Genomic DNA, 20483 nt, shown 5'->3' with positions numbered 1-20483 from the left:
AACGCTGGCTGTTCGGCACGACAAGATCTCCAAGGCGTGAATGGCGAGCTCAGGCCATTTTTCCAGATTGGAAGCCCAAAATGGGCAAGGGTCCAGTTCCACAGTCATGGCATCGATGTTAACTTGGAGATACTCCTGTACCATCCTCTATACGCGTTGGCTATGCATCAGACTTTTTGTCTCCTGTGGCCTTGCAAAGGATGGCCTAAAAAATTCTTGAAACGATTGGAAACAATTGCTGTTACCACCAGATACGATGTTACTGTTACGGTTTGAGTGATGACTCGACAGTCCCACGGTTGGCAAGTTAGAGCTCAGAGATTCACTACGTGCACCACTGGTGTTTTGTGGAAAAGCAGACGTAAGATTATGTAACAGTCTCTGCTGATACTCCTGCATGCGTGAATCCCTTTCTATGGCAGGAATTATTTAGCCAAATTTACTTTTATACCGGGGATCTAAGAGTGTGGCAACCCAGTAGTCGGCATTACTTCGGATTCTGACAATCCGAGGGTCATGTTGCAGGTAGTGCAGCAAGAAGGCACTCATGTGTCTTGCGCATCCAGGAGGACCAAGTCCTTGTTGTCTTGGTGGCCGCGAGGTGAGAATCATGCTTCCTTCCTCTGCCCTCTCCCCCCAACCTCGCGCAACAGAAATTTGATCAAGGTCTCCCTCATCTGATGAGTCTTCCATGCCCAGCGCCAGTTCATCCTCCACTTCTTCCTCAGCTCCTACACCTTCCTGAACAGTTTGGCAGCTACCATGCGCCTTCGGTAATCCCTCTCCCCCACCCTCCAATGCCAGCCGCCTTGGTGCTGCCGACCATCTGGACCTTGGAGATATTATCCCTTCCGTATACAACTCCTCCTGTTCCTCCTCCTCCTCCTCCTCCTCCTCTTGTCCCACCACCTGACTCCGAATACTGTTTAAGGTGTGATTCCGCATGTAAATGACCGGAATAGTCATGCTGATAATGGCACCATCCGCACTAAACATCTTCGTCGCTATTTCAAAACTGTGCAGAAGGGTGCATAGGTCCCTGATCTGAGACCACTTCTGCAGCGTGATTTGCCCCACCTCTGGATCTCGTTGGCCCAGGCTATACGTCATAACGTATTGCACCAGGGCTCGTCAGTGCTGCCACAGTCGCTGCAACATATGCAGAGTTGAATTCCACCATGTGGACACATCGCATTTCAGCCAGTGAACTGGCAGGCCCAGCGACTTCTGTAGAGATGTAAGTCGTTGAGCTGCGGGATGCGAACGGTGGAAGTGAGCACACAGCGACCGTGCCCTCTGCAGAAGCCCATCTAGTCCCGGATAGTGGGATAAAAATTGCTGGACAAGCAGGTCCAAAACGTGAGCCATACAAGGCACGTGTGTGACATTGCCCCGACGAAGGGCCGCACCCAGGTTTGCAGCATTGTCGCACACAGCCTTCCCTGGCTGGAGACAACCATTGATGGAACTCGGTCTCCAGAGCTGACCACGACTCCTCAGCTGTGTGACTCACATTTCCCAGACATTTCAAGGTAAACACCGCCTGATGCCGTTGAGCCCTGGTGACAGCATAGTAAGGAGGTGTGCAGGATTCCTTCTGCGCAGTTAGAACGCGGGTGGCATTACCAGACAGGCTTTGGGTGCAGGTGGAGGACCGAGAGGAGGTTGAGGAGGCAGAAGCAGTGGAGGAACTTAGAGATACAGAGGATCGACGTGCAACTCATGGGGACGGCAAGACTTGGACAGCAGCCCCTTCTCCTGATGTCACCATAGTTACCCAGTGCCCAGACACCGACATGTAACGCCCCTGTCCATGTCTACTCGTCCAAGTGTCTGTGGCGAAATGCACCCTGTCACACACAGAGTTTCTCAAGGAAGCGGTGATGTTAGGGGCGTGGTGCAAGTTATATCTCTCAGTGGTGGGAAGGATAAACTTAATTAAAATGATTCTTATGCCCCAATTATTTTATATATTGCATAATTCCCCCGTTTGGTTGCCCCGAAAGTGGTTTCATACCATTAACTCTATATTTCGAGACCTTGTTTGGGGGAAGAAACAGCCAAGAACTAGGTTGGAATTGCTTCAGAGGCCTAAAGATGGGGAGGATTGGCCCTTCCGAATCCCTGGATCTACTTTTTGGCAGCGCAGTGTCAGCAGATGAGAGGTTAGAGAGAGGTGAATGGACTGGGTTCGGTTCAGCGGATTTTGGTTTGGTTGGTGGGAAGGGACCCATTGGTTCAGGGATTGGAGGCAGGGGGATTTGGGAAGTTTGGAACGGCCTATCCTACTTTGATAATGGTTCAAAAAGTATGGGACAGTCTGATATGGTTATTAATATGGAAAAGGGTATTTATAAAAAAAGGGAAAGTATGAAAACTTTTGAAACACTTTGGAAACCTTGGATGGAGAGGAACTGATTCCAGTGGGATGTTGTTTTATTATGTAAGCAATGTATGCTATTGTCCTATTCTTGTTTATAAAGGCTTTAAAGGAGGAGGGAGGGAGGGTGGGGAACTGGGGGATTGTTTCAAATTGTTTGTAAACATGTTTATTCTCCTTTGCTGACACAATTGTGTGTAGTTGTCAATTTGAATATTGTTAATAAAAATTATCTGATTAAAAAAAAAAAAAAAAAAAAAAAGAAGCGGTGATGTTGTGTGCGACATGCTGGTGTAGCGCAGGAACAGCTTTCCTTGAGAAGTAGTGGCGACTGGGCATCTGGTACAGGGGCACTGCGACGGACATAAGGTCTCGAAAATCCTCTGTGTCCACCAGGCGGAAAGGCAGCATTTCTGTAGCCAACAGCTTGCAGATGGTGAAATTCAACCTCTTAGCTTTGTCATGGCTAGGAGGAAATGGTCTTTTACTTGTCCACATCTGAGGGACTGAGGGCTGGCTGCCGTGCTTAGACGGGGTTGAGTAGGGTGTCCCCGGCAAACTGCTGGTCTGTGAGGAAGGTGCAGGCGGAGATGTTATGTTGCCTTGATCAAAATGTGGTGGTCTCGATGTCGGAGAGCGCTCAACACCAGCAGGTGTTTCCACTTGCAAATTTACTGACAACCTGCCAATCACGCTGGCTGTTGCGGGTAAAGAAGTGGAAGGTCTGCGTCCAAAACCATGTGCCACTGCTGTCCCCACAGTTACAGAGGATGAAGAGGCCGCGGATGCACTTGATGGGACAGACGGTGGTTAGCCCAGCCCACTAGGCCGCACTGTAGCACAGTGAGCTTCCCACTGCAACTTATGCCTCATATCCATGTGACGGTTCAAGCATGAAGTACTCAAACTATTAATTTTTTGGCCTCTACTGAGATTTTGGTGACAAATCTTACAGACAACATGAGTTGGGTCATCCTTTGCGATCTTAAAAAATGCCCAGGCTATGCAAGGCTTAGAGCCCATGCGACCTGAAGAGCCACCACGACTTGTGTTCAGAGGCACAGTTGTGGTTGAGGATGCAGTTGTTGACATGCTTCCAGTACTCCGTCTCTGTCCAGGAAGGCGCAACCTAACCTTGTTGTCAGACTCGTCACTAGCCACCTCCTCTGCTGACCTCATGGACTGGCGGACTGTGGATTGACAGTAAGTGGGGTCTCCAACCTCGTCATCATCACCCTCTGTGTTCTCACACCCGTCGTCCTCAGAGCCAACCTCTTCCTGCCCTGACCGAACAGTCAAGATTTCGTTCCAATCAGGTATCTCAGTCTCATCATCTTCCTCATTGTCTCCACCAACAGGAGTTACAGTTTGAGAACGAGGGTCTACATTATGCTTTAGAACCTTCTTCATCTGGGCCTGGATCCGACTCGCAAAGATTCTGGGCATCAGTGCAGATCATTTCCTCATCTGGATTCACTGTGTAAAGATTATAAGGGATAACTCAGGAGACTCTTTGCATGGAACAAGACAACTACAGGACACAGTTTTATAAGTGGTAAAGTCTATATTATCACACGGTGATTCAAACAGGTGCACAGAGGAACTCAAGTCCACAACACTTGGTGTAAATATTAAACGCAGCTTAGCAGTCTATAGGGAACTTCAGAGGAAAATGCAATCAAGCAGTAAGTCTATGAAGCACAATTATTCTTGAGGATACTTGACACGAATAAGTCCTTGGTAGTCCAAACACAGATAGATATGCTTATAAGGCAGTTCAAATAATATCTTAGCACAACCAGGTAGGCCCGGGTAATAGTCTCAGTTTTAAGGAGAGCAGCAACAGCTTACAAGTCCAGCAAATGCAGATGGAAACAAACACAAGCAGCCAGATGGAGGATTACTGGAAACCGATGTATGCAGCAGAAACTCAGAGCTGAGTGGCACGATCTACACTCAGGTTCACAGGAGCAGGTGCAGGTGCAAAGCCAGGGAGTCGTCAGGAGCTGGATGCAAGGCAGAATACTCTAGCACAGACTAAAGGCTGGGGTTGAGTTATATAGCAGGAAGACACAGTGCACATGAGACCAAAGACGCCATCTTGGAAAAGGGCAGTAATGCACAAAAGGTAATCAAAAAGTCCTGACACACTGAAACTCTGGAGCAGACCTCTGATTCCCAGGTTATAGTTTGAGTAAACAGCTCTGCAGACTCAACCATCTGTGTTACCCCATACTCAGACGGGCGGCTGGAGACTTGGGAGCTGTGAGGAAGCAAGTGCGATTGGGGTGACACCTCTGAGGACTGCAGTATTTGTGATGTTGAAGTTGAGATGGAGGAGAGCCCACTTGAATTAGCACTTGATATCCGTTCAAGCACCTGCTGTTTTTGTGCCTCATCTGGAATTTGTAGCGATGCTCGTAAGAAAGAGATCATATCAGATTGTCCACGAAAAGAAGTAGACATCTTACTTTGGCTGGAAGATGGTCTTTCTTCTGCAGATGTTATTTTTGCTTTACCACCTACCCCACGGACACAACCTTTTCTTCCCTTTCCAACACGCCTATTCCCCTTTCCACCAGCAGCAGGCCTTTTGCCACTCATTTTGGTGCTTTACTAATTGGCAACTCTGTAGTTGTTGGCACAAAAAACGATGGATGGAAACCGAGCAGAGCTGAGCGGCCAAACTGTGGTACTAGGCCTAAAACTATTTACTGGGTGAGATGCAGTGAAAATTTAGATACACAGGCGGTGTAGTTAGCTTCACAAGCGGGCTACTCCGCTAAGATGCAGACACTGCTGCTAGGCCCAAAACGATTTACTGGGTTAGATGCAGTAAAAATTTAGATATACACACACAGGCGGTGTAGCTTCACAGGTGGGCTACTCTGCTGACGTGCAGACACTGGTCCTAGGCCCAAAAGGATTTACTTGGTTAGATGCCGTAAAAATTTAGAGATATACACACACAGGCGGTGTAGCTTCACAGGCGGGCTACTCCGCTGACGTGCAGACACTGCTACTAAGCCCAAAATGATTTACTGGGTTAGATGCAGTAAAAATTTAGATACACAGGCGGTGTAGTTAGCTTCACAGGCGGGCTACTCCACTGACGTGCAGACACTGCTACTAAGCCCAAAACGATTTGCTGGGTTAGATGCAGTAAAAATTTAGATACACAGGCGGTGTAGTTAGCTTCAAGGGCGGGCTACTCCGCTAACGTGCAGACACTGCTCCTAGGCCCGAAACGATTTACTGGGTTAGATGCAGTAAAAATTTAGATACACACACACAGGCGGTGTATATTCACAGGCGGGCTACTCCGCTGACGTGCAGACACTGCTACTAAGCCCAAAACGATTTACTGGGTTAGATGCAGTAAAAATTTAGATACACAGGCGGTGTAGCTAGCTTCACAGGCGGGCTACTCAGATGACTACCAAACAATGCTACTAGCCCAAAAGGATTGGCTGAGCTAGATTACACCAAATGCTGTGACAAACACTTGCACAGCACTGGCACAGACCTGCCTGGCAAAAAGTGCTATGAACTGCTGTAACCTACCCTGAAAAGGGCTGATATTACAACTAGTCCTGACTCCTTAAACCTATCTCTCTCTGTCTAATAGAAAATTCGCTCGCAAAAACCACTCTTAGACTGTATAGCGCCCACAGCAGCAGCGGTGCTGTCTAACACTAAGCTGCAGCAGTGAGGAAATGGTGGCGACGTGGAAAATGGCTGGTTCTTATAGGGCAAGGACATGTGACATACACAGCCAATGACACATGCCCTTGCTTGTGTGCATCACATGCACATTGCTGTGTGTGTGTGCACTGCTGATAGGCTGAGAAACTGCACCGCCCCACTGTAAATGCGGGAAAGAAAAAAAAATGGAGATCGGCATTATTTCAGCACAGATCTATCCCCCCCCCTCTGCCCACTATACACTGAAACAGTCTATTAAGATTGATAAACAGTTTAAATGTGAAAATCAAGTTAGGCTTTTGGTGAAGAAATAGTTATCGAACAGAAGCTCGAACAGCCGAATTTTAAGCAAACTGTTCGAGTTCAACGAATGACTCGAACACCGCCCAAAACAGCTCGAATTTGAGATTGGCGAACAGTTCGACTCAAACACCGCTCATCTCTAGTGGGCTCAGGTGGTGAGCCCACATCTTCCGGGTGTCGGCATGGCAGCCTGAGGTCTCTTGGAGCCCTCTATGGTTATCAGTGCTGGCTTTAAAATTAAAATGCAATAACGGACATTCAAAAGATTGTATCTGCACTAAAATGGTATCATTTAAAATGTCAGCTTGGCACGCTAAAATTAAGCCCTTACCCAACCCCAGATCATGAAAAATGGAGACACTAAGGGTATTGGAAAATGCCACTTTTTTATTTTTATTTTTTTTAACAAAGTTTGGATTTTTTTTTCACCACTTAGATAAAAAAGAACCTAGGCATGTTTGGTGTCTGTAAACTCGTAATGACCTGGAGAATAATAATGGTAAGTCAGTTTTAGCATTTAGTGAACCTAGTAAAAAAAAAAAAAAAAGTGTGGGATTGCACTTTATTGCAATTTCACCGCACTTGGAATTTTTTTCCCGTTTTCTGGTACACGACATGGTAAAACCAATGGTGTCGTTCAAAAATACAACTCGTCCTGCAAGAAAACAAGCCCTCACATGGCCATATTGATTGAAAAATAAAAAAGTTATGGCTCTGGGAAGAAGGGGAGTGAAAAACGAAAATGCAAAACCAAAAAAAACTCCAGGGGTTAATGTTGACCAGGACTGGTATACTGATGACCTATACTAAGAGTAGGTCATGAGTATCATATTGAAGGGTGTCCAACACCTGGCACCGCCACTGTACAGTTGTTTGTATCTCTGATTGTGGCTAGATGTACACAGCGTACAGTGCTAAGACCTCATGTCTCCGTGCATTGTGTAGTGGCCGTTCTCTGGTACTGCAGCTCAGTTCTCATCAATATAAAAGTCCAAGACAACATCTTTATTGCCAGATACAAATGAAAGGAATCAAGCATCTGCTGCAGAGCAGTATGAAATGTTCTCATACATTTCTGAAATTGACCACTATTCTCTTAGTAATCAAAGTATTGTTTGTTTTTGTGTCCATTCTTTCTAGAATTATCATGGTGCATTATATGAAGATTAGAGGAACAATACTTCGTCTCTTAAATCTATGTTCACACCTGCATTCAGGAACTACTTTTGTCTGTTTAGTGTTAGGAACATAGAGACGGAATTCATATCCAATATGTATCTGTCACATAACTGATACAAACAGACGCAAAAAAAGACCCTTTGATTATTGTTGGGGTCTGTCTGGGTTCTTTCATGTGTCCCTTTTCATTAAAAGAAAAAAAAAATGTTTGCAGTTCTAAATACTGACAGATAAAAAAAAAACATAGACGGATCCCATTATAATCAATCAAGCATCTCTGTTTGCAACTCTTAGGCCGGGGTCACACATGCGAGTTTTACGGACGTAAGAGCGCAGAAACTACGTCCGTAAAACTCGCATTACATACGGCACAATTATTCTCAATGGGGCTGCTCCTATTAGCCGTATATTACGGATCCGTAATATACGGCTTTCTACGGCCGTACAAAATCGCAGCATGCTGCGTTTGTCAGCGTATTGCGCAAAAAAATCGCCAATGAAAGTCTATGGGGGCGAGAAAAATACGGATTCCACACGGACCAGCAGTGTGACTTGCGAGAAATACGCAGCGGTGTTAGTGAAAAGTCGGTAATTCAATTGCCGGCTTTTCATTTCTCCTGCACAAACCCGACAGGATATGAGACATGGTTTTCATTCATTTCATGGAAATCATTCTTTTTTTTTTGCATATTCCGCACTACTAATGTTAGTAGTGTGTATGTGCAAAATTTCAGCGCTGTAGCTGCTGAAATAAAGGGTTAAATGGCGGAAAAAATTGGCGTGGGCTCCCGCGCAATTTTCTCCGCCAGAGTGGTAAAGCCAGTGACTGAGGGCAGATATTAATAGCCAGGAGAGGGTCCATGGTTATTGGCCCCCCCGTGGCTACAAACATCTGCCCCCAGCCACCCCAGAAAAGGCACATCTGGAAGATGCGCCTATTCTGGCACTTGGCCACTCTCTTCCCACTCCCTGTAGCGGTGGGATATGGGGTAATGAAGGGTTAATGCCACCTTGCTATTGTAAGGTGACATTAAGCCAGATTAATAATGGAGAGGCGTCAATTATGACACCTATCCATTATTAATCCAGATGGATTACCTCGTGGGACGTGATCGGACATCAGAAGGTATGTATCTTGTGCGTTTATTATTTTGCCAAGCGAGGGCCTGGAAATGGATTGAGAGAGCAATAAATTATTAAAACAACCGCTGTGTTTATTTCATTAAAATACTTTTAAATCATGTGTGTGTGTGTTTTATTAACCATTTAGTACTATTGGATTAATAATGGATAGGTGTCATAATTGACGCCTCTCCATTATTAATCTGGCTTAATGTCACCTTACAATAGCAAGGTGGCATTAACCCTTCATTACCCCATATCCCACCGCTACAGGGAGTGGGAAGAGAGTGGCCAAGTGCTAGAATAGGCGCATCTTCCAGATGTGCCTTTTCTGGGGTGGCTGGGGGCAGATGTTTGTAGCCAGGGGGGGCCAATAACCATGGACCCTCTCCTGGCTATTAATATCTGCCCTCAGTCACTGGCTTTACCATTCTGGCGGAGAAAATTGCGCGGGAGCCCACGCCAATTTTTTCCGCCATTCAACCCTTTATTTTAGCAGCTACAGCGGCCAAATTTTGCACATACACACTACTAACATTAGTAGTGTGGAATATGCAAAAAAAAAGGGGATATGAGATGGTCTACTGTATGTAATCATGTCTCATATCCTGTCGGGTTTGGGAAGGAGAAATGAAAAGCCGGCAATTGAATTACCGGCTGTTCACAGATATCGCGCTGAATGAAATCTAAATACAGAATATATATATATGTGTCTCAATGACATATATATATATATATATATATATATATATATATATACTGTATATATGTTTTACCGAACATTTGAGCACATAAATCCATTAGATGTCGGTTTTGCAAGCCTGCGCGAAAATCTCGCAGTACGGATGCCATACGGATTACATACGGAGGATGCCATGCGCAAAATACGCTGAAACACCCTGACTACGGATCAATATTTTGGGAACATTTCTCCGTATTACGGCCGTAGTACGGACGTATAATACGTGGCGTATTGTCTTACGCCAAGTGTGACCCCAGCCTTATGGAACAGATGCAATTTTAACATGAATTTCGTACGTTCTTAAAAACAGAACAGAGAAGCGAAATTTCAGAATGCAGGGATGAACATGGTCTTACCACTTGATTCACCCTGGTCCGCCTTATTATAACTGTCATTCTTAAATGTATTCAATTAGTAAAACATTTATTGTGCTGATAGAATCTCACATAATTCTGGAATCTACTTAGATATGATATACCGGTTGATGCTAGGAAGAGCTATGGCCATTGCAGGTGCCCAGAATAGTAAGTTGCACTGGCTTTTCTTCAGCGCACAAGCAATTTATAGAAAAGTCTGTCATTGATTGCACAGCATCAGCAGACTCCTACTTGTTCCCACTGTGAATGCATTGACAGCAGGGTGATGGAAGATGTCTCATAGACAGGCACAGAGGAAAGAACGCTCATAAATCTACCTCGGAAAAGGCAACATAAAAAGCAAGTTGTAAAGATAAATGTTGCAGAGAGGTTTGTGTTATAGGGTGAATGTTTAAATGAGTTGTTTCTAAAAGACAACATATTTCCATATTTCCATGTGTCCTATCGGGTCATATGGACATAATATAGAATGGTTCCCCGCTAGAAAATTCAATTTTTGTACCAGAGCGGAGCGGTCCTAAGAAAAGCCTATTTTGCTCTATTAGACTTGGTCCATCCATTTGTTACATGACCAGTTACTCTTTTTAGTAGCCATCATGGAATACTACATTTCTCCTGTAGTTGGCTAATAGCATTTTCCCTGAACCATAACAGCATAAAGGAATAACATAAAGGAATATATATTTTAGGTATTTCTCTGAAAAATCTCAAAGGGTGAGTTCACAAGTGACTTAATATTAATGTTAGACGGTCTTAATTCTCCATAGCTATATCAATATATATTTTTGTTTTATACAGGACTATCAAAGTTAATGCATACTGAAATTCACCTCGGCTCTGATGAATTTAATGACTTTCAAATTAAAATTGACTCGTCTGATGTAACATTTTGTTTAAAGGAAGTCAGGGTAAGACATGAAATGTAATAAAATTACTAATACACTGCTGAAAACATTCTGTAGGTATTTCCACCAGAGAAAATAAGGATCACACAAGTTAAACCCTATGGACCATAACCTGCCCTCTAAACTATAACTCACTGTAAGAGGTCAGTCCATTCTTAATGCTTGATCCAGCTAGTAAAACATATTATTATCCTTGTTCTATACAATTAAATAACATACCGCTATTATACCTAGAACAAATCATGTTGATCCAGAGGTGTGTTAACTGGATGATACCACTTCCACCAGCATGGCGACAAATCACATCCTACCTCGTATGCGCCTATTTTCTTATCACTTTTCAGTATTCAATAGTGTAAGTCAATAGACATAGTCACGTGACCAATTACTTACCTTTTAACGACACAATGACATCAGCGCTCCACCTACCCAATACTGAATCAATCACTACCCCGGATCATGGGCCGAAAATGATTGGCTATCAAACCAATACCCATAGTAATAGGAGTATGGATATGGAATGACTGGAAATACTGCACCTATCAAAAAAATATATGTGCAACATGACAAAAATATTACCACTCCATGCTATTTAATGCCTTAAGAACCGAGCCACATTGTACATTAATCACCGAGCCTCATTTTTAAAAACTGATGTGTCACTTTATGAGATAATAACTCTTCAAAATATCCCAGTGATCCTGAGACATGTGGTACTTCATGTTAGTGGTTAATTTTGGTCAATATAATTTGCGTTTATAGTCATAAAAGTAGGTAGAGTTATACTACACTAAATAATTAATAAATAAATAATATTTTCCCTATGTCTACTTTGTTAGCATCATTTTTTAACCCCTTCATGACCTCAGGATTTTCCGTTTTTCCGTGTTCGTTTTTCGCTCCCCTCCTTCCCAGAGCCATAACTTTATTTTTCCGTCAATATGGCCATGGGAGAGCTTATTTTTTGCGTGACGAGTTTTACTTTTGAATGACATCATTGGTTTTACCATGTCGTGTACTAGAAAACGGGGAAAAAATTCCAAGTGCGGTGAAATTGCAAAAAAAAGTGCAATCCCACACCTTTTTTTTTTGTTTGGCTTTTTTTGCTAGGTTCACCAAATGCTAAAACTGACCTGCCATTTTGATTCTCCAGGTCATTACGAGTTCATATAGTGTAGTGTATCGTGGCACAGCTGTAGAGGTGCACAAAGAAGGTTCCCAAACCAGTAACCATATATGAAATAAACTTTGGCACTCAACTTATGATGATGTGAAATTTCAATGGCAGCCACTTGTACAAACGTTTCGGTCAGACATATTGACCTTCTTCAGTGTACTGGTCTCTTAGAGACACTATTCGTGTGTGGCCTGAGATCAGATTGCGGTCCTATATGTGGATCCTATGTATAGGCATGAGTGGATGCACGATGGTAAAGGACAGTATATGAAAATGCACCACTGCTTGTCTGGAAAATGGAATGGGTCCGACAGCACAAGCTAGTGTAATCTCCAGGAGTATGAAGGAACCAAAATTGCGCATAAGATAACTGACAAGGTACATGTGACCCAAAAGCACAGGCTAGTGTAGTCTCCGGGAGTATAAACTGTGAAGGAACCAAAACCGCGCATAAGATAACTGACGAGGTATCTATAGTGAGCCTCAGAACAAGCGGCGGACACCGCGTTCTATGTTCACACCTCTGCCTCTCCCGACAAGGGACTCCAAATTTTGGTCCATTCTTTGGATCCGTGCTGCTTACTCATATACGGGGTACGTGCCTTACCACTTCCTTGGCTCACTATAGATACCTCGTCAGTTATCTTATGCGCGGTTTTGGTTCCTTCACAGTTTATACTCCCGGAGACTACACTAGCCTGTGCTTTTGGGTCACATGTACCTTGTCAGTTATCTTATGCGCAATTTTGGTTCCTTCATACTCCTGGAGATTACACTAGCTTGTGCTGTCGGACCCATTCCATTTTCCAGACAAGCAGTGGTGCATTTTCATATACTGTCCTTTACCATCGTGCATCCACTCATGCCTATACATAGGATCCACATATAGGACCGCAATCTGATCTCAGGCCACACACGAATAGTGTCTCTAAGAGACCAGTACACTGAAGAAGGTCAATATGTCTGACCGAAACGTTTGTACAAGTGGCTGCCATTGAAATTTCACATCATCATAAGTTGAGTGCCAAAGTTTATTTCATATATGGTTACTGGTTTGGGAACCTTCTTTGTGCACCTCTACAGCTGTGCCACGATACACTACACTATATGAACTCGTAATGACCTGGAGAATCAAAATGGCAGGTCAGTTTTAGCATTTGGTGAACCTAGCAAAAAAAGCCAAACAAAAAAAAAAGGTGTGGGATTGCACTTTTTTTTGCAATTTCACCGCACTTGGAATTTTTTCCCCGTTTTCTAGTACACGACATGGTAAAACCAATGATGTCATTCAAAAGTAAAACTCGTCACGCAAAAAATAAGCTCTCCCATGGCCATATTGACGGAAAAATAAAGTTATGGCTCTGGGAAGGAGGGGAGCGAAAAACGAACACGGAAAAACGGAAAATCCTGAGGTCATGAAGGGGTTAAAAAATGATGCTAACAAAGTAGACATAGGGAAAATATTTATTTATTAATTATTTAGTGTAGTATAACTCTACCTACTTTTATGACTATAAACGCAAATTATATTGACCAAAATTAACCACTAACATGAAGTACCACATGTCTCAGGATCACTGGGATATTTTGAAGAGTTATTATCTCATAAAGTGACACATCAGTTTTTAAAAATGAGGCTTGGTGATTAATGTACAATGTGGCTCGGTTCTTAAGGCATTAAATAGCATGGAGTGGTAATATTTTTGTCATGTTGCACATATATTTTTTTGATAGGTGCAGTATTTCCAGTCATTCCATATCCATACTCCTATTACTATGGGTATTGGTTTGATAGCCAATCATTTTCGGCCCATGATCTTATGCGCAATTTTGGTTCCTTCATACTCCTGGAGATTACACTAGCTTGTGCTGTCGGACCCATTCCATTTTCCAGACAAGCAGTGGTGCATTTTCATATACTGTCCTTTACCATCGTGCATCCACTCATGCCTATACATAGGATCCACATATAGGACCGCAATCTGATCTCAGGCCACACACGAATAGTGTCTCTAAGAGACCAGTACACTGAAGAAGGTCAATATGTCTGACCGAAACGTTTGTACAAGTGGCTGCCATTGAAATTTCACATCATCATAAGTTGAGTGCCAAAGTTCATTACGAGTTCATAGACACCAAACATGTCTAGGTTCTTTTTTATCTAAGTGGTGAAAAAAAAATCCAAACTTTGCTAAAAAAAAAAAAATTGTGCCATTTTCCAATACCCATAGCGTCTCTATTTTTCGTGATCTCGGGTCGGGTGAGGGCTTATTTTTTTTGTGTCGAGCTGACGTTTTTAATGATACCATTTTGGTGCAGATACGTTGTTTTGATCGCCTGTTATTGCATTTTAATTCAATCTCACAGCGACCAAAAAAACGTAATTCGGGTGATCTTTATGAGGCAGAATAAACAAATCAGCAGTTGAAGAATTAGTTTTATTTATTTTTATACCGTTCCTCGTGTGGCATAAGCAAATATACAACTTTATCTGTATTTTATGTTTGGCTACTGTCATACACTAAACAAAAAAGCAGGATGAGTCCAGCTGATAAAAAAAGCTTGTCTTTATTCCAAATTCTTTTAAAATAGTGACATGGCACCCATTTTTGGACACACAAACTTTTTAATTGTTTTCTATGCTGATTTTTTTCAAGTCTGTATGCATGTATAATATCTCTTACTATAGAACTGCTATCCTGTACAGGTCCTTCTCAAAAAATTAGCATATAGTGTTAAATTTCATTATTTACCATAATGTAATGATTACAATTAAACTTTCATATACTATAGATTCATTATCCACCAACTGAAATTTGTCAGGTCTTTTATTGTTTTAATACTGATGATTTTGGCATACAACTCCTGATAACCCAAAAAACCTGTCTCAATAAATTAGCATATTTCACCCGACCAATCAAATAAAAGTGTTTTTTAATAACAAACAAAAAAACCATCAAATAATAATGTTCAGTTATGCACTCAATACTTGGTCGGGAATCCTTTGGCAGAAATGACTGCTTCAATGCGGCGTGGCATGGAGGCAATCAGCCTGTGACACTGCTGAGATGTTATGGAGGCCCAGGATGCTTCAATAGCGGCCTTAAGCTCATCCAGAGTGTTGGGTCTTGCGTCTCTCAACTTTCTCTTCACAATATCCCACAGATTCTCTATGGGGTTCAGGTCAGGAGAGTTGGCAGGCCAATTGAGCACAGTAATACCATGGTCAGTAAACCATTTACCAGTGGTTTTGGCACTGTGAGCAGGTGCCAGGTCGTGCTGAAAAATGAAATCTTCATCTCCATAAAGCATTTCAGCCGATGGAAGCATGAAGTGCTCCAAAATCTCCTGATAGCTAGCTGCATTGACCCTGCCCTTGATGAAACACAGTGGACCAACACCAGCAGCTGACATGGCACCCCACACCATCACTGACTGTGGGTACTTGACACTGGACTTCAGGCATTTTGGCATTTCCTTCTCCCCAGTCTTCCTCCAGACTCTGGCACCTTGATTTCCGAATGACATGCAAAATTTGCTTTCATCAGAAAAAAGTACTTGGGACCACTTAGCAACAGTCCAGTGCTGCTTCTCTGTAGCCCAGGTCAGGCGCTTCTGCCGCTGTTTATGGTTCAAAAGTGGCTTTACCTGGGGAATGCGGCACCTGTAGCCCATTTCCTGCACACGCCTGTGCACGGTGGCTCTGGATGTTTCCACACCAGACTCAGTCCACTGCTTCCTCAGGTTCCGGTCACCTCTTCTCGTTGTACAGCGTTTTCTGCCACATTGTTTCCTTCCAACAGACTTACCATTGAGGTGCCTTGATACAGCACTCTGGGAACAGCCTATTTGTTGAGAAATTTCTTTCTGGGTCTTACCCTCTTGCTTGAGGGTGTCAATGATGGCCTTCTTGACATCTGTCAGGTCGCTAGTCTTACCCATGATGGGGGTTTTGAGTAATGAACCAGGCAGGGAGTTTTTAAAAGCCTCAGGTATCTTTTGCATGTGTTTAGAGTTAATTAGTTGATTCAGAAGATTAGGGTAATAGGTCATTTAGAGAACCTTTTCTTGATATGCTAATTTATTGAGACAGGTTTTTTGGGTTATCAGGAGTTGTAGGCCAAAATCATCAGTATTAAAACAATAAAAGACCTGACAAATTTCAGTTGGTGGATAATGAATCTATAGTATATGAAAGTTTAATTGTAATCATTACATTATGGTAAATAATTAAATTTAACACTATATGCTAATTTTTTGAGAAGGACCTGTATGTGAGTATTTTACCCCTCACGATGTTATTACAGTTGCAATAAATCCAAACAGGTAAAAGTTCTATCTTTGTTTTGGGATATTTAATGTTATTCAATGGGGCAGTGCTGAAGCCTGATTTTTTTTCGCTGTCAGAATCAGTCAGTGAGAAAAAAAATTGCAGTTTGCTGCGATTTCACATTGAAGTCGAATGAAACTCATCTATTGAAGTCTGTGGGTGCGTGGAAAACATCGGACTGCATTTAAATGAAATTTGAGTGCAGTCTGATTTCTGGGGATTCACAAAATCGAGAAGATGAAGAAATGTTGTCCTTTTACGAGAGAATCGGATCACACCATGCTGATACTCGGATCAAACTCTGATACGAGCACCGTGAGCCATATGAGCCAGTGAGACAGATGTCCTAGTGGTAAAAGATAAGTAGAAACAATGTAAGTTATATGTAATTATTTTATATTGTGAAGACTAAAGCATTAATCTAATTGCCTTGTGACACTCATTTCTTACTCAGCGCTCTCTGTTTATAGGGCTTCTTGTCATTTGCGGAGGCGACCAGTGCTGTCATTACAATTCATTTCCACAAACCAGGAGAGTAGGTTTTATCTAATAAATTTCTTTATAAACATTATTCTAAATGTTAACTGCAGATGGTAATTTCAGCTTTTCTAATAATCTTGTAAACAAACTGTTTGTGTCAAGACCAATAATTACTTAACTGTGTCATTTTAGACCAATCATTTTCAGTATAGATGACATGGTATTTGAAGCAAACTTTGTTTTGGCAACATTAGAAGAAATGGACGATGCATCTTCTGAAGGATCAGTTATTAAGTAAGTCAGTCTTTTTTTACAAACATATTCCACATAGATTGAAATCCTTTTTTTCTTGCCATGGATATGATCCTTCCTTTTTCTGAACAGTGTTTTTTTATTGCGTTTTTCAATCCATTTGTATTGGTTTTATCAAACTTATATAAAATCAGGAAGGTTTGAGGAATGATGGAGTTATGGTGATGGCGGACAGGAATTCAAAGAGGGGGTGTGGAAAGTGAAAAAGGTTTCAACTAGACTTTTTTTATACACTCATAAAACATAGATATGTAGATTACATAATTTCTAAGTTACCATACTTGTATCCTTTTGATTTTTAAGTTTGACTTGATTTTTTTTTCAAATCTCAACAAATAATTATTCTACGATTAAGCCTGGAAGGAATTTTAGAAAGGCTCATAATCTAAAAAGAAAATTATAAAAAAAATATATATATTGCACATTGAAATATTGTCTATTATTCCTGAAAGAGGTGGAGTTGATATATTTTTTTCATTTGGATGCTATAAGTAATTGTCACTAATAAAATCTGGCATATAATAGGTCTTGTTTTTTAGGGACTTCATCCAATCCCAAAAAGTAGAAAAGCCATATGGGGTTATAATAATAGATTGGCTTTGGCATTGCTATTGCTACGCTGAGTGTAGTTTTTAGGTCTTTTGTTTTTCCCAATTAATGATGTTTATTTTTTCAATTCCAGATCATTGTTAAATATAGTTTAAAGTGTGTCTAATTTCTACACATTGTTGTATTTTAGATTATCAAGCAGTTGTATGACTTCTTTTGGGAATGCTAAAGGTTTTTTATATTTTTTGGTAATATTGTGGTGGTCTCCAACACAGAGGACAACTCCAAATCATGTTAAAATTCTTTTTAAGATATTGGAAGATCGTGAAGAATCCACTTTTTTGTAAAAGGAACATGGTTGGATGACTTTTGAATTCCTTAATCAAAAACTCTAAACAAGTACCTTACATTTTTAATGTTTACAATTATGGAGTTCATGTATTCATTATTTTTTTGTAGTATATATTGGGGGGGGGAGGTCGCAAAATTGGTTTGATGAATCAGGGCCAAAGGTTATGTCTGATAGTCCAAAATTTAACTGTGTTGGGACTGCTACCTCATGTGTATTGCCATACCAAGATGGCTTCCTCAGGAGGCTGTAATGGGATGCCACTGTTGAAATGTATCCCCTGCATTATGCAACTTTAAAGGTTGGTGGAGAAGGGGTAATGCTATGGGGTTGTTTTCAAGAGTTGGCTTAAGGTACCGTCACACTAGGCGATATCGCCAGCGATCCGTGACGTTGCAGCGACCTGGATAGCGATATCGCTGTATTTGACACGCAGCAGCGATCTGGATCCCGCTGTGAAATTGCTGGTCGCTGCTAGAAGGTCTGCACTTTATTTGGTCGCTAGGTCGCCGTGTATCGCCGTGTTTGACAGCAAAAGCAAGGATACCAGCGATATTTTACACTGGTAACCAGGGTAAACATCGGGTTACTAAGCGCAGGGCCGCGCTTAGTAACCCGATGTTTACCCTGGTTACCAGCGTAAAAGTTAAAAAAACAAACAGCACATACTCACCAGCGCGTCCCCCAGCCTCTGCTTCCTGACACTGACTGAGCACCGGCCCTAAACTGAAAGTGAAAGCACAGCGGTGACGTCACCGCTGTGCTGTTAGGGCCGGAGCTCAGTCAGTGTCAGGAAGCAGAGGCTGGGGGACGCGCTGGTGAGTATGTGCTGTTTGTTTTTTTAACTTTTACGCTGGTAACCAGGGTAAACATCGGGTTACTAAGCCCGGCCCTGCGCTTAGCAACCCGATGCTTACCCTGGTTACCCGGGGACCTCGGCATCGTTGGTCGCTGGAGAGCGGTCTGTGTGACAGCTCTCCAGCGACCAAACAGCGACGCTGCAGCGATCGGCATCGCTGTCGCTATCGCTGCAGCGTCGCTTAATGTGACGGTACCTTTAGACCCTTATTATTTACAGTGAAGGGAAATGTTAATTATTCTAAGACATTTTAGACAATTGTTTTGGTCCATCTTTGAGGTGACGGGAAGGCACTTTTTTTGCTCCAACATGACTGTGCTCTAGTGTACAAAGCAAGGGCTATACAGTGCTATGACTGCTAAATCACATTCAGACAGGTAATGCACAAACCAGGGAGACAAATACCTGAGCCTGACAGACCTGTTCAGACTAGGAATAAGCACTCCTCTGACCCTGGTCTGTCTCTTCCTGACCACGGAGGTTGGCACCCTAAAATAACGCAATGGCGCCCCCACTCGACGAAAGCTTATCCTGAATGTCTTTAGCAGGTCCTAGTATTGCTAGAATAGCAATTCCCTAAGGAGTAAAGGAATTACACATGAAGCAACTGCAACCAACATAAAGTACAGCAAAGATAATGAATCCAACAAAGACTATCACCAGCAGGAAACACTAGCAGAGGAAGGTGCACTTGAAAGGTGATAGAACAGATAAACACAGTAAATTAAAAACACATGTTGCCAAAAAACTAAAGAAACAAAGATAACAGAGCTAAAACACCTAAAAAAAGGTGTAAATGCTATGGTTCAGCGGAAAGAGACGCCGACCACATGATCAAGGGTTTGATTCCAGACACATGACATAAAGACATGGTTGGGTTAATTTGGTGTGGAAGGACTTGACTGAGCCTTTATTTCATTAGTATCAAACACTTTTGGGATGAAGTAGAACAGAGATCGCAGCCTGGCCCTCTCATCCAACATCAGTGTTTGAACTCAAATACACTTCTGGATGAATGGGTGTCACTGGTTTACCGAGACAGAGAGGAGCCAGAAGACCGCAGCATCTGATTTCTCCTACTCCTGCACTGATTAGAAGCACTTCAGCTTCATATTAAATGGTGCAGGGGTTAATCTGCTCAGTTTCCTTCATTAAGGCTCAGCTGTTCACTGTTAGCCACTTCCATCTCTTATATAATCTTGGCAAGCACCCATTGCCAGAGCTTGCTTTTGCTGCATGGTTGGAGGTTGGTGGTTGTTATTTGGGAAGGCATTTAGTAGATTTATCGGTGACTGTTCCTAGGTTTTGGGTGTGTGCTAATTTGCTATCCTTCTCCTACTTTAGTTTTACCCCATCCTCAACTCACTGCTGCATTCCTCTGTTGTTTGTGAGAGTACATTTGTATGATTTGTATTTTCCTTTATCGCTATTTGTATTACCTCGTTAGTCTGGTTGGTGTATTATGGTACACTAGTACTCCCCTCTTCCTTGGGTCAGGGAAGGGTACAGACTGAGGGCGGATTCAGGAGCTAAGGCAAGGTACGTGGCCCCAGCGTCTTCACCATCACAAGTAATACCGGGTACAGGGTGATATAGGGCGCCCCTAGCATTAGAGACAGGTAAGGAACCCTTGCTCCCAGGACACCCGACAACAGAGTTGTGACATTAGCTCTGGCTGAAACCATTTTTTTAATTCATTATGGGTCACTGGTCT

At 42.5% G+C, this 20483-nt stretch overlaps 1 protein-coding gene across 2 annotated transcripts in view; it reads left to right on the top strand.

The window, feature by feature from the left end:
* RAD9B (RAD9 checkpoint clamp component B) overlaps positions 1-20483 on the top strand; it is a 138263-nt gene that overhangs the window by 64546 nt on the left and 53234 nt on the right. For both annotated transcript variants that reach the window (XM_077292812.1, XM_077292809.1), the window contains exons 7-9: positions 10607-10716; positions 16691-16755; positions 16893-16994. In XM_077292812.1, coding sequence (XP_077148927.1) covers positions 10607-10716; positions 16691-16755; positions 16893-16994 — 277 coding nt within the window. The remainder of the gene's footprint in view (positions 1-10606; positions 10717-16690; positions 16756-16892; positions 16995-20483) is intronic.

This window comes from Ranitomeya variabilis, chromosome 1 (genome assembly GCF_051348905.1).
Source record: "Ranitomeya variabilis isolate aRanVar5 chromosome 1, aRanVar5.hap1, whole genome shotgun sequence".
NCBI classification, from domain to species: Eukaryota; Metazoa; Chordata; class Amphibia; order Anura; family Dendrobatidae; genus Ranitomeya; species Ranitomeya variabilis.
Note: the sequence above shows the minus strand (reverse complement) of the source record. Positions and strands in the feature narration are given on the sequence as shown.